Source organism: Strix aluco, chromosome 3 (assembly GCF_031877795.1).
Source record: "Strix aluco isolate bStrAlu1 chromosome 3, bStrAlu1.hap1, whole genome shotgun sequence".
NCBI lineage: Eukaryota > Metazoa > Chordata > Aves > Strigiformes > Strigidae > Strix > Strix aluco.
The window spans coordinates 4338955-4354688 of NC_133933.1; the positions used below are offsets into that span (position 1 = coordinate 4338955).

At 37.6% G+C, this 15734-nt stretch overlaps 1 protein-coding gene across 4 annotated transcripts in view; it reads left to right on the forward strand.

The window, feature by feature from the left end:
• The window catches only part of PLCB1 (phospholipase C beta 1), a 406198-nt gene that overhangs the window by 290577 nt on the left and 99887 nt on the right, over positions 1–15734 (forward strand). For all 4 annotated transcript variants that reach the window (XM_074817193.1, XM_074817194.1, XM_074817195.1 and 1 more), the window contains exons 11-14: positions 2663–2820; positions 7128–7210; positions 13746–13830; positions 14322–14499. In XM_074817193.1, the coding sequence (XP_074673294.1) occupies positions 2663–2820; positions 7128–7210; positions 13746–13830; positions 14322–14499 (504 nt within the window). The remainder of the gene's footprint in view (positions 1–2662; positions 2821–7127; positions 7211–13745; positions 13831–14321; positions 14500–15734) is intronic.

A 15734-nucleotide genomic window follows, 5' to 3' on the forward strand; every position in this document is an offset into this window, starting at 1 on the left:
AACGAACCCGACAAGGATGCACTCGCTGAGAAATGCGCAGCTTAAAGTTATGGAAGTGTGGAACTGATCTCTGTGGGGAAACGTGGGTCATATCCTCAGCTTGTATCAATTAACACAGGCTCATTTTTCTTAGTGTCCTGTCAGGTGTGATTTGACTGATTATATTTTTTAGAAAAGCGAGTTTTCGGTTTTGTTTCTGTTTCTCCTTATACAATATAGGGTGATGGGATAGAAATATTATGGTATTACCGTAGATGCTGTATGCATTATAGAAGGGAATATGTAATGCCTTCAATTTCCAGTATTAAAAAATTGATCTGTACTCAGGATATTAAAAATATCATACTGGAAGTATTCCCTTTAGTGTCTGTGTTAGCACATTTTAGAATGCATCTATTAAAGGGATCGTTTGGAATGGATGCAAATAGAGACTCACACAACAGAAATTTATAAATAATATATGCAAAAAACATTTGAGGGAACATTCCTAATATTCTGTATTTCAGAAAAATAAGCTATTGACACTATTAAAACACTTGCTAGCATTTTGCACTCTGACCAGCAGTCTTTCTGCAGATTGAATGTTTTGGAGGTTGACTATCCTCTTAACCTTAGCAGGAATCCTTCCAAACGTCTGAGCCTTATTAATAAGGTAGTGTGGAGAAGTGTCATACAGCAAGCGATGCATGTCATGATTTACTTAAGCACTTTTGAAGGTTAAGGTTCTTGTAGTCCAAAACGCTTAGCAAGAATAACGGCCAGTAGTCTCTCAGGAAGTACAGTACAGGGTTTTTAATCATAAAAGAGTTTGTTAATCCAAATTCAATATGTTTTGAGGGAAAAGAAAGACAACATGAAAACAGTTTTCTAAGTGAATGTAGTTTTTTAGGCAGCAGAGCTCAATGGATCCATGTAATGACAGCCAAATTTTCATAAGCAGATGCTTAGGGATGAGTACACAGAGATGTGTACTGTTATACCCTGACCCACACTCATGCTTGTTTGCATCCTGAAAAAAAAAAAAGAGCCACTGCTTACCGCAGACATTGAGATTGCACCAGAAAGGCTTTTGTGTGAGTAAAGATAACCTGCAATAATCAAAGGGGAAACACAGGAAAAAGTTAAGTAAAAAAAAAAAAAAAAAAAAAAACGACACACATTGTCACTTTGCTGACTCTGGATTTTCAGACCCTTCCAGCACTGGCCAATTTCTTCTGTTATTAACATGTATTTCCCATTGGTTCCAGCAGGAGCTGAGAAGTCTTACAGATTTCAGTAGGAGTAATGCTAATACCTTGTGGAGTATTTATGATTGCTCCAGCTCATGTATCAGATGCAAATGGTAAACAGAAATTTTCCAAATAGAAGGGGTTTTCTGTTACAGTTTTAAGTGGAAGGTAAAAATACAGAGAAGGCAGACAATGCTATTTAGTGAAGCAAACCAAGACGTGTAGTTCCCAGCGTAAAACCTAAACACAGAGACAATAAAATGAGAATTGGAGTAATCTGCATTGTATTATATGTCAGTCTCAATGAAGTATTTATGTGCCCCCCATCAGTGAAGAATCTTTAACGTAAATGAACTCACTGCCTCCTTAAAAAAGCAAGTGAATTCCTTCAGGAAATCCAGGAAGGTCTTCTCAGGAAGTCTGCTAGAAAGCAGGAAGCTGCATCCATTTTCTTCACAGCTAAAACAAGCACTAAGCCATTCTTCCATTATCTTTACCTCTCTGCTCCGAGAAATTTGTACCCATATGACTGGAATAAAACCTGTCGCAGCAGATGAAGACACCCTGGTTGGATATCATTCCCTGATTATAACTGGATTTCTTTGTTGGGGTTTTTTGGGTTTGGTTTTTGGTGTGGGTTTTTTTTTTTTTTAAATACTTCTTGAGTTTGTGAAAGGCTGGGTTTTCCTTGTTTATTTTTAGATTTATATTATGTCATTGTTGGAAACTGGTAGTTTAATTAAATTTCTCTCTGCATAATGCAGTATCACATCAGGAAATTTAACTGACCAACTCAGTGCGATGATTAGCATATTAAATATTGATTTGAGACCTAGTAATGGTACCATTAGTGACTGTGCAGGAGCTTTGTTTTATCTAGTATTAAACTGCATTGCATATTATGAGAAAATGTGATCTTGCTGTCCTGAGTCGCCTCTGAATTTTGCAGTGCTTGTCAAAGGATAGCAAAGTCTTTTAAAACTAAGCTATTTTATTTTATTTTATTTTATTTTATTTTATTTTATTTTATTTTATTTTATTTTATTTTATTTTATTTTATTTTATTTTGGTTTTATTTTATTTTGATTTTATTTTATTTTGATTTTATTTTATTTTGATTTTATTATGGTTTTATTTTATTATGATTTTATTTTATGTATTCGACACTGTCTATCAGAAGTTTTGAATTGGCTTCAGTTTGGTTATTTCTCCTCACTCACAACAGTTTAACTGAGGGCAGAATCCAAACCAGGCCATTGACTCTGCCTAAGTTACTTCTATCATGTTCTTATGCTTCTTGTATGCCTTTGAGTGTTATTCCTCTCAGCCAAGGGTAAAAGATGCTGTTAACTCTTGATTATGATTAGATTATTTGTGTTTATTCCCGAGGGCTGAAATGACTTCCCCTTTTTCACATTCCCATGCTCTTGCAGCTGGACAGCTGGCCGGTAACTCATCGGTGGAGATGTATCGGCAAGTGCTTTTGTCAGGCTGCCGCTGTGTGGAGCTGGACTGCTGGAAAGGACGAACAGCTGAAGAAGAGCCGGTCATTACACACGGATTCACTATGACGACTGAAATATCCTTCAAGGTACAGCAACACAGCACACTGGTGTCGTTGGCTTTAGCTGGGGTGGTTTCTTTCATGTAAAATGCATCGCAAATGCATTGCTAGAACATTACTGCGTAGGTGAAAGGGAAGAGATATGTGAGGGCAAAAAGATGTTTTAAGGGGTGATTTCAGAGCATGTGCAGGATCATTGGAAGGGAAGAGTTGCTGTATTTGTACCTTGCACAATCTTGGTCATCATGGCAGTTGGAGGAAAAGGGATTATATGGTGTGATAGTCTGGGGCATCTTGGGGCTGAGCTCAGTGCCCAGGTCCATGCTCCTGTGCATGTCCTGCAGCAGATCTCACAGGGAGAGAAATAGGATAGACCACAGCCAGGGCTGAAAGACCAGGTATTGCCACCACAACTGGTTTTACACTGTGTAAAATGGGCCTGCGGATGCATCTGGAGCCAGGAGGATGGGGAGGAAGGACTGGTTTGTGTTACAGCTCCATAGCGTGTGGCAGGGAGGAGAGCTGAGATGAAGGCCGTAAGGATTTGAACAGCAGCAAACAATGTGTCAGTATACTCTTTTTCTCTTCTCTGCCTGGTAAGTGGGAGACAAAAGTGCTGAACTGAGGCAGGAAACAGCAGCTATTGTGGAAATCTCAACAATTTGCAAGCCTTTAAATTCCTGTGAGCAGAGAACAGGCTACCCATGCCCAGATGGGCAGGTTCCATCCACAGGGTCCTGATACTCGGCATTACATTCACAATTTTAAAACTGAATATTGGTGTGAGCAATGTTACCCTTACGCCTGATACTTGGGATCAGATCTAAAGCACTGGAGGATGAAAAAGAAAAATTAGTATCTTTGGAGAATGTGAGGGGATATTTCTGCCATTCAAACTCTAAACATATCATTTGTGTTACCGAATTTCATCTTCCATTTACTTTTTCTATAATAAAAGGTACATACTATACCCTTAGCAATAACCCTAAATTGTTATCATCTTGTTATTCTTAAAAATGTTTTTGATCCAAGATGTTAGATGAGCACGATGGCGGTGTTTTCCTATAGTATTAAGATTGGTAGTAGCACAGCTTATGATGGTACATCAGGATATCATTTTTGAAGTGTGAAGAAATAATTCCTGTTCATCCGAGACACTAACTCACCAAGGAAATACGTTTCTAGACTTAAACTTGTGTGCAAGAAGATGTGGAAAAATGTTCATTACTGAATTTGGTTATGTTACTGATGTTAGGTATGGCTTCCCTGCTAGCTACAGCTTTGAAGCCTGTCTCCCACACTTGAAGCATAAGTTGTTGTGGGGTTTTTTTGTTTTCTATTGCCTTTAGGACAAAAAGCAAACAATACTGCCACGCAGACAAAACACCAAATTTCACTTGCACCAGAATACTCCTTCCTTTTTTTTCAATTTGTTTTCTCTAACTCTTCACTGATTGAGTTAATCACAGGAAAACTTAAAACAACCTTCTTGCATGTTTTGTTATTAACTTTCTGGTTATATGAAGCCAATTATGTTTATAGGCATAGAGTTTGATTGCTGGAAGTCCTTTAATTAAGGAAGATAGCTCTCAACTCCTTTGGTCATGAGCAGGAATTTAAAACAAAGTTAATCTGATTCTTAAAAGGATCATTAGCAGGAATGAGGATTATCCCTGGTTATTTAGACATTCAACCCTAGGCATTGTGTTTGCAGGAGAGATACTGGAAAGTGTTTTAAACCTACTCAGGAATATTTCATCTGTCACTTCAGGGCAAGTATTTTTTCTCTACACACAAAAATGTAAAAATTTATCAACTGCTGGTTTCTTTTCAACACTCAAAGTGTGCTGCTTGTCTGAGGAGGAGCAAAATGATAGTGAAATAATGCCAGAAGTGTGTGAATCAATTCAGAGTGATCACTGGGTCTTGAATGCTGAATCATTTATCAGCTCACGCTTTTGGCGTGACCACAGCACACAATGCTTCTGTTCAGTCTGTCAGTTTTCACTGCCTCAGATAGGCTTCCTGAAGTGCGGAGGCAGAAACAATATATACTTCCCATCCTTATGGTGCTGGGCGTTTGGGGTTTTTTGTGTTTGCTTGGTTTTTACCTTGCTTCATACCATACAGAAATCAGTAAGGTTTTTCTCAGCTGCAGATTGTGAGCTGCTGCCAGGGTGAGATGTTATAGGGAACCAACAATATTTTTCATGCCATAACCAGGCGTGTGTACTTCATATACACCTTGGAGACCTGTTTCAGGTGAGTCATTCTGCAGCTGGAGTAAAGTATGGAACTTATCATAGTGTTCATCTCTGACCACGGAGAATTTGCATTTACATTTGAATGCAGTGCAAGACTGAATCACCAGCATACCTGTTTCTCCACTGAACCAACGCCTGAGCTTCTCATCCTCAGATTTCATCTGTGTAATCCTGATTTTACTCTTTAAAGTTATTTTCCCGACGCGTGCTGGATTTCATCCCTTTTTACAGTTGAGAAGGCAGTTGAAAATAAATGTATGGATTTACTCCACAGCTTGAGCAGTGTGTAGGAGCAAGAAGGGCCTCAGGACTGCTTTTGGCAGTACCTCTTTAATCCAGCCTCAGGTGTTCTTAAACCCTGCATGATGCTCCATAGCCAAGGGGAGGGTGCAGCTGGGTGGTGACCAAGCCAGTGCTAGTGATCTGGGTGGAAAACATCAAGATGGGAGGACTCAATATTTGTAGCCTGGTTCTCAGCACCGCTGTTCCCTTGTAACGGCAAAATTGTTTTCGATGGTTTTGAGAATCCCAGCAGTTCTGAACAGCGTTGGGGTGGTACCAGCACTTAGTGACTTACTGGAGCTGGAAAGAAAGCATGCAGCAGGAATACCTCGACCATACATTGCCCCGTGGGAGACCCACTGCTGTGAAACTGCAGCTTCCTACCTGCCTTCACCCAGCCTTCTGCACCATTTAATATTCTTCCCATAAACGCTTTGCTTTTCTGCTTTCTCTAAAGACTAGAAGTGGTCTTAGTTTTGAAGCACATGAATGGTTAGTGAAGTATTTAAATATTTGATGATTGCAGTTCGTTAAATATAGTCATTCACCACCTGTGTGGCTGAGAGAGCTATTTTCTCATCTTCTAAGAGATACTACAACAATTTGTGCATGAGCTGTGTATTTTTCTACTTACATGAAGACGGTAAATTTTATTTGTATCCTAGCTCATATCAGCAAATCTTGAGACGGCTTGTGCTTTCCTTCTAGCCCTGGATTCTGCAACCCAACATCAGAAGAATATACCAGAAGCTCAGCTTTCATTTTAGGAAGTGAATTTCTTACTGTTATGCTTCTCAACTGAGCCTTTAAAAGTATAGAAAATGAACAAAAGGAATCCCCAGAGGAGGCTTGTTCAAAATAAATAAATCTTTTAAGTTTTAGTCATTCTTATGATTTGGGAGAGAACATGCTTATGGGTTCTTATAAACCCCAGAGTTTGAGGTTCTTATAAACCCCAGAGTTTGAGGTTCTTATAAACTCCAGAGTTTGACAGCAATGCATATGGAAAGTCTTCAGTGTTTTATGAGTTCTTTTGAAAAGTTTTATAAGTTCTTTTGAAAAAAGATTTGTGTTCCAATAGAGAAGCATTGAATAATTTGTAACAGTGAGTGCATTACTCTATTGTGCACCCCACTAAAATCAGCGTTATCAAATGATTCCTCTACTAGATTTACAGTTGTCATTTTCCATCAGAGCTGAAAGGAAACTTCTACAAAAGTTTCAGTTTCTGAGCCCTCTTGTTTGATGATTACTACGCAGCCAACTGTTTTAACAGAGTAGTATGTCTTCTTTTTTTCTTTCTTTTGCCTTAAAGGGATTTCTCTCATCAAAAAAAGAGGGAACTAAAACTTGTGAGTCAGAGTAACTAAGGATTTTATGGATACATGCTTGTGCTGCTGATGTTTAGAAGATATGCATTTGTCAGAGCATGTTTATTATTATGCAAAATAGTTCATGAAAGTCATAGCTTCAGGCATGGAACAAATCCACACAAAGACAAAGTTTTACATTTAAACTATTGATTTAGGCAGACATAAGTAATTTCTTGAGAAATGCAGTGCTTGAGGCTCATCAGACGTTTTGGAGATGTGATTACAGTTCAGGTTGAAAAATTTGGTTGCTGCAAAAGCACATCCAGAGCTTTCTGGGATGTGTAGAATGGGAGGTCTGATTTCAGTCAGTTTGGGTATGATTTCAGACTTCGCTGAGTCTTTTCTGTCTTCAAAGACCAAAACGTTGTTTCTTTGGAGACATAAATTTGTAACTGTATGTATTTTGATTCTTTAGGAAGTAATAGAAGCTATTGCTGAATGTGCATTTAAGACATCGCCCTTTCCAATCCTCCTTTCCTTTGAAAATCATGTGGATTCGTAAGTAATTACTATGTTTTCCTGTATGGTGTTATATTTTTTATAAGGTCTGAGCACAGAACTATGTATGCACTTGTGGCAGTTTTATTATATGACACAATCAACAGCTCGTACCTTAAAAAAACCTATCAGCCTAAGTAACCAAGATGATCAGAATGAATCAGGCATGTTCTTAAAAACCTTCCTGAATTAGAACCTTCTGTATGACAGAGGAAGTCTTAATGATTGTGAGACAAATTGTGCTAACTTTACAGTCTCAGTAAGTCCCGCTGGAATGTAGCGGTACTTCATCAAAGAAAAATAAGCAATATTTCACCTGCTTTTGACCCTATTCTGTGCTATAAGCATATTCTGTGCACAGAATTTGGTCTGTTTCTCATGTGTTAGAAGTAGAGGCCAGAACCATAGACTAGCTAGGTTTGCAAAACAGGTGGTGTGCATGGACAGGAACTGTTCTGTTTCTGCCAAAAAATACCACTTTGCCTAAACTGGTTTTTTTTAGTTACAAAGAAAGGACAATTTTTCTGTGTAAGAAAAGAAAAAAATAAGTGAGAACACTTCTAAATTTGTCCCAGTGATCTGTTTTTTTATTATCATTATTTAGTTCTGATTTTTATTTTTTTAAGTTTGACATTAACTTTGGTTTTGAATGTAGAGACCACATGGTTCAAAGTGAGGTGGCATTGACACGTAAAATGTGCCTTAACTTCAGTTGCCTTTTCCCCTTTTGTTTTCTGCTGTGAAAACATTTTCAACGCTTCTGGGGCCAGTTTGGACTGAGAAACTTTTTTTTTTCTTTTTAATGTGAAATAAAAAATAATCTTTGGGGCAGCTATGAATGATTTAATACACATCAGAAAAGGTGTTGGCACTTTTGCTTCTTGAAGAGGAGAAGGGTGAGGGCTAACTGCTTTTCCATTGTTTTAGGAAGAACATTCTCATCATAAGGGAAGGAACTGGTAGAAGCAGCTATGTAAGAATGTTTTTAAGAACAGATGTGACAATACTGATCAAAAATGATGTAGGTAGAAAAATTTAAAATCTGAGAGCTGACCTACACTACCTGTGTACCTTACAGTATAAGTTTACACTACTTTTTGTGGGCAGATATGCTTGCTCTGCACATTTAAAGGCCACATGGTTATGATTCAGACAGCTGCCTGTTAAATCCTGCTTTGTTGGTTCTGTCTTCCTCTGAAAGACCACACAGATCCTGTATTTAATTTCTTTCTCTAATCAGTCCCCTCACTCCTTTCTTTTTGGCGTAAGTTACATCACTTTGGAATTGCTTATGCTCACTTACTGCTGTAGGTTTTAACTCACAGTGCTTTTCTCATTGCTTCCAAATGCAACCTCTGGTCTAAAGTTCTCAACCATCATTCTTCAGTGTATTATATTTTGTATTCATTCTTCTGTATTTGTTAAAATATACATTCCCTGTGTTACTATGAGGCAGAGAAAAAGCAACATCGAATTTGTTTTAACCAGAAGGGTTACATTTTTCTTCCTTTAAAGTCATTAAGACTTAAATCTTCAGCTAGTCGAGGGTCATCTGTTCTATTTTAGGAAAGTAAAGAAGTAAATAATTGTATAATATAAACTCCTGTCAGATGTAAGTTACGTACAAAAGTGGCTTTAAAACTATAAAATGAAACAGTGTCAAAATTAAAGGTGGAGTGATACTGCAGGAACATGTCAAAAAGGAAACAGAGTCACTGCTGCATTACTGCAACCTTTAGAATTTGCCCCACAGAAACCATTGGACCTTTCTCTTCAGAAAACTCCTGTCATGGAATAAGGAGTTATCCCTAAGTGTGTTATTTTATGTCCTTTTCCATGCATTGCTATGACATAGACTTTTAGCAAAGCAAGTCTGAGAAACCGATATCAAGTATTTTCTCTTTCTGAGGCTTTATTGCTATTTATTATTTTTTGCTGCAGCAAATCATCAGACTTAATGTGTATGATTTCTGATTTTGCTTTGGCTGAAAATAATTTCTAGTTATTTTACCAACTGCTACAATTATCTCTTCATTTCTTCACTAGTTGCTAGAGAAATCTGCAATTAGTCATGCCACTCACTGAAACCTTCACCTAATTTCATGGAATCCTCCTTTTGTCTTTTCATTTACTTGGAATGTTGTTTTTCTCCTAGATCTTAAAAGATGGATGTTGCCCTGAGTATTAACAAAAAATGCTATGTGTTTTTATCGAACTGCTGTCAAACAAATCCTATAACATCAATTCCTGCTTTTGGGTGACCAAATTTTTCTTCCGATTTTCAAGTTACAAGAGTCAGTATTCATGTATGAAATGCTGGTCCCATACAAATCAGTGGAAATTTTCGCATTGGCTTAAACAGAAATACAGTTTTAGCCTGTCTTCTGTATTCCTGGCTTTTAAACAGACTGGTAAATAAGTTTTACATCACCACCATAGATGTGACAGCCTTAATCACCACTGGACTTAAAATTTTTCTTCCTTCTGGTTTATGTTCATGAGAATACTTTTAACACTTTTTGTCCACCTGTAACACAAATCACATGTTAGCACATCATGTTAATCATCTTGGTTTGCCTTTTTTCAATGCTTTGGACTCCTCTCTAATACCTTTATACCATGTGAAGAATTCTAATTTCCTTTAACTCCACTGTGTAGTATATTTCTTCTTGCCTGTTTTTATACAATAAAAAGTCTAGAAAAAGAGGTGAGCATATAGATTTTTAGAATATATAAAATATTACATATACCATCATTTATACTGAAGTCAAAACATGCACACTGAAAAAAGACAGTACTAAGAAAAGATGTGGTTCTATCGAAAAATAGAAAAGTGCCCTCAAAAAGTTGAAAAGACCTCAAGAAGACCTTGACGTTTGAAATTGGGCTTGCAAGAAGATAAGCAATCTGCAAATCTGAAAGCAGACACTCTAATTAGAAATGCACTGATGACATAGCAAAAAGGTTAAGTGATCCTTGAGCAGTATCCATATAAGATTGCTTCCAAGATTAAATTTAATTACAGTTATTCATATTGCTGGTTTCTTGCTGGAATTGTTATTTCAAATATTAACAGGATTTTTTTCACTTTTTCTTCCTACGCTTTAAATTATTTTAGACTCTTCTGGGAAGCATCTGTGTCTTTGTCTTACACAGAAGAAATATCTCTGCAGAAGTGATAATATAATGTTAGGAGTGGTAGAGCCTGTGTGATTGACCTTTGTAACAGGCATAGTACAAACACAGTAAAACAAAGTACAAGCAATACAGTTATAGTAATGAAAACATTTCTTAATATTCTTTATATTTCCATATCTCCAGGTGTCATGTTCCGGCTTTATCTTCCCTTGCCCTGGCACATTTTGGGGGCATATATAATTAGTCTATGTGCTACCCGTCCATGTCTGCACAGCGAAAATCATAAGGCAGATAAAGTCAGCTCTTTTCAGGCAATCAATTTTCATTACAATACATGAATGCTGAGAGAATTTCCAATAACAGTAGATGTGGACCAGGAAATACCTGCCTTTTTGTTCCATAGCACAAATGGGGAAACAGGTTGATGTGGAAAAGTTGGTATTTCAATCTGTTGCTCTGGTTCATACTTTTGAAAGAAGAGAAAATAAAAAGGAACTGCTACTCCAGCTTTTAAAATACTGTAATAGTAATATTGCTAATGATTTATACTATTGCTAATGATCTATTCTTGAAACAATATATTTTTATATATATATTTGAGAGAGAGAAAACACACAAAAGATACCACTCGGGTAAATGCTGGTACTCCTAAATATTTTTTATTCCCTCTTAGGAACTTTTTAAAGTATGTGTGCATATAGTCCATTTCACAAAGACGAGCAATTTTGTAATGTCAAGATTTTCCTACTTTGGCCTTGTCTACTTCTGCAAGATTTATTTTTTTTTATAGTATTAAAAACCGTTAGTTTTTCACATAATTGTCCTTTTCCTTCTTTCTGCCTCCGGGATCCAGTGACATCAGAATTTATATGCTAAACCAAAATAATGTTGCATTACATTTTTCTCTTTTGCAAAAATGGAAGTTCTCACTGCACTCCCTTTGAGGTAAACATGTAATTAAACACAGAAGATCAGAATAATTTGTTCTAGTTGTGGTGATAGTTTGAGATTTATTAGATTTAACTCTTGTGGGTTTTTTTTGGATTCCTATCAAGAGTTCCTTTTGGAGTTGATGTGTCCGTTTGAAAATGCTGATGTCACATCTAATTACTATGATCTCAATAATTGTGCTTTTTTGATTCAAGGAGGTGTCCTTTGAACTTTCTGGGTTCTAAGAGCATGGGTCAATTCAAAATATACACTGATGGAGCAGACTGATACAAAATTCAGTATAATGACCCCTAGACCTATAGCAAATACCCAGTCTGCCTGCTTACTAGAGTGAGGGGCCTTTATTTTCCTTGGTAGCTGGTGGTTAGAAACAGCTAACGCACTGTCGTAGCCTGATCTGTTCTTCCCATCACCTTCTCCCTTGCGGGTTCTTAGTTCCACTGCCTTGCTTGTCTTCATCTGAAATCTCCATCCTCAGCTAGAAGTGGCTTTTAGCTTTTTTGCAGAATTGGCTGCACGCAAAAGAAAGCATTAATGAAATGCTGCAGTGATTTAAACTGCATGCAGCGCTTACATAGCTTTGTGGAATAATTTAAAGCCTCCTCACAATATATTTTGTCAGTGACTGAGCTGATGACCGGATCACCCTGTATCTGCTTCAAGGGACATCCAGAATGCTGATCTTGGGGAAATTATATTTTTTGATTCAAATGCCACCCAGCCTTTATCTCAGCTCTGGTTTGGCCTTGCTGACCCCAGGAAGAGCTGCAGTGCCAGGTGCTCAGTTGGTAGCTAATGACAAACTAGACAGAGCGGTGGTTGTACTCTTAGTTTGCAAGAGAAAAATGAGCACTCCTTTTTCCTATATAACCAGCTCTATTTTGTCATGAAAAATAGCTCCATGGTAACAAAACCACTTATGCCATTCGTGTATCTTCCATGATATGCAGATCATGATTAACAGTAGTTGAGGAAGTTATATTAAGCACTATAAGCCTGTCCTTTAATCGAGACTTCTCAACAGAGTATCAAAAAAGGAAACTTTTAAAGATACGTAAGCCCAGTTGTTACAGATTTTAAACAGGCACATATAACAAAAATACACAGTTGACTAAAATTAGTAAGAGAGTAACCATAGCACTGAGCTGCGTTTTAAGATGATTTGAGTAATATTTCTGAGCAGTATAAGCTATCTTAAGACCCCATCACTGATATGCAGGAATTATTTCATTCTTTGGTTGCCCTTTGGGTAAATTGATTATAAGTAGAGTTTACTGAGGTTCAGTTTATTTCTAGAGGATGTCAGGAAAACCGCTGAAGTAATTTACTATGGTAAAATTTGACACTCTGTCTGATTTTAAATAAAATTTTAAAATTTTGAAAAATCTGACCACATAGCCAAGCAAGCTAAAATGATCATTGAGCAGCTCCACCTAGCAGCTTGCTATTACATCCAGATCCCCACTAACAAGGCTGTCTGGATACATTGGTCCCAGTTACAAACACATAATGTGTGTGCAGTATGTAATTATATGCATATAAAATGTAGTTACACCAGCACTTACTACAGCAATTCTCCAAACTGGCATAATACATCGTAGCAGTAGCACAATTACATCCATGCAGTGACTTCTGCCAGTGAGGATATGTCAGGGGAAGAACTTCTGAGCGAGCTGGTGAGAGCAGTGCAAGCTTTTGGTGCAAACCCAGCCCAGGAGGTCTGCGGCTGGGTCAGTGCTTTGTCGTAGAGCGCAGAGCAGAGATGCAGCTGCAGCTCCGGGCAGTGAAATCTGACAGTGCCTATAGCTGATGCAGCTTTGCTGGTTTTGAAACCCAAGTAATGTCTTCTGCCCCTTCTTCTCTATGGCTGTGCCTTATAGATGTGCTGAGGGAGGTGACAGGTACCCTTGGCTTGGGAAATTTAACAGAGACACCTGCGCAGGAGACTGATTTCTCTGTAATTGTTTTGGGTTTTATGCCTTAGGTCAAGTATGTCAGAAAGAGAACGAGATCCAAATGGGGTTGGGAGGTGTGTGTGTGTGAGAAGAATGCCAGGCCTGTGTATAAAGTAATGTAAGGAGGAAAACATTTAAACTTTGAATAAAAATGTTGCCTGAAAGAGGCAAATTTATGTACACTTATTTCCCTAAAGGTAGCAACTGACAGCCTCATTTTTTTATTTTCTGCTAAGTGCATGGGAAAATATATCTCAGTGTTAAAAGTTCAGTTTCACTATTATTCAATTGACTGGTGCCTTTACTTCATGTATGATACTTTTGATAAGCTCTATCAGAGGAATCGGAGTAATTGCTAGGTCTCTGAAAAATTCATAGCAATTAGCTCAGGAAATTATATCTAGTTTAGGGATATTAGATAGTCCATTACTGCTGCTTTCGCTCTGTAGCATTAGTAGGACTCATTTATTTCATTCTTTTCTCCCCTTTAGCCCTAAACAACAGGCAAAAATGGCAGAGTACTGCAGATTAATATTTGGAGATGCATTGCTTATGGATCCATTGGAAAAATACCCGGTAATGTGGTTTGGTGTTTATCAGATCCCAAATATCTGTGTGAATTTTTATTTAAGTGTTTCAGTCCCGTGTCATTCTTCGTATCCAGCCTTTCAAAACAGAGTCTAAAGGAGGGGGTTAAACAATGTGAGCTGTTGGTGACTTAAGCATATAATTTCTGATGCAGAGATTGTTTTGATACAGGGAATTGTAATCTTCTAAATGCAATTGATTCTCATAGCTGCCATTTTATAATGTAGGCTTTCATATTTGAACTAATACTTACTTCAGTTATTACTGTAGACATTTCATAAAGCATTTTTCTTTTCTTCTTAAGTGCCCTCAGTAGCCCTGTTTCATTTAATGTTGAGATTACCTCGTGCAAAATACATTTCATTTTAACAGGGCTTATAGAGGTTACAAAACTATCTTGCACCATGTGAGCCCCAAGAAATTGCCATAAGCTCATTTCTTTTCTTGTTGTAACAAATTTCTCTTCCTTTTTCTGCAAGCTTGAACCTGGGGTTCCTCTTCCAAGCCCTATGGATTTAATGTACAAAATTCTGGTGAAGAATAAAAAGAAGTCGCATAAGTCAGCAGATGGAAGTGCAAAAAAGAAGCTGTCAGAGCAAGCTTCCAACACATGCAGTGATACGTCTAGTATGTTTGAACCTTCCTCCCCCGGAGCAGGTATGAATTGAATCTACAAATATATTTTTCCCTAAACCACAAATGCTTAATTGCAGCTATAATTTAATCCATTTACATTGCTCTAGCAAAGTAAAGGTACACCAGTGTGGGCCTTACTCAGTAGGAAACAACGCTCAGTGTCATTCCTCCAGGAGTCTGTGAAGGCTTGTGGCTGAGGAATCACTTACAGAGTGACCTGAAGCTCAGCGATGTGTACTAACATTTATCTGCACTGCTCAGGGTAGAGCAAGCTGCCAACTCCTCCACCCTTGGGTGTCTTTTCTGTGTGCCCAAGCCCAAAACCAGATATAAATGTTTTCTTTTTTCCATTGCCTCTAAGATGTGCCTACCATTTGGTGTCCTTTCAGATTTAACCCACTGCACAGGAGAACTGCGGTGGTTCTGCAGTGTCTTAAGATTTAGGGTAACTGTGAATGAGAGATCTGTTCCTCAGGCAGGCAAGGCTCAACCTGCTGTTGGCTTGCATTAGTTGGGAAAAATGTCACAAACCTCTATGCAAAGTGCTGTAAGATGTTCCAGAGATGGAAACAGGCAAAAATAATACTGCAAATAGATATTTGTTACCATCAGGAATTATAGGGAATGTAGCCAATGGAAAGCAGTGTATTACATTTAACTTGTTCATTATTAGCAGAATTTTTAAAATCAGAAACAAAATAGAAAAGTTACTGTAATTTAGCGCATATATTCTGGTAATGCCTATGGGATCTGCAGGAGACCATTGGGAGTGTTGGTATGCAAAAATTAGTAAGAGATGGTCTTTGTTCAGAAGAGCTTAAAACCTAGACAAAGAGAAGTGGAGAGAAAAAAATAACATGAGGATTTGCTCTAAACCACAGGAGCAGATTAACAGCAGGACAAACAACAAAATCTGTATATCCTGATTCCCAGCCCAATGTCTGTTCCCTGCACTCGAATTTCTTCATCCTATTAAAGACTGAAATTTTGGATTGCTAAAAGCGGAGATGTTTATGCCCCCATAGTAGAATACTTATAGAGCAAATGGAAAGCTCTACTGGAATACAAGTTCATTACCATTTGCCATTAAAAAACTTTTTTCCATTGTAATTTTTTCTAAACTCTGATTAAGTGAGCTGAAAATTTTCATGCTGGCAGTTTGCCTCAAGCTGAATTTAAAAAAAAAAAAAAAAAAAAGATAAGATAATTCTGCTGTATTTGTGGATAGCATTGTTTATCCTATTAAAAGCAAAGAA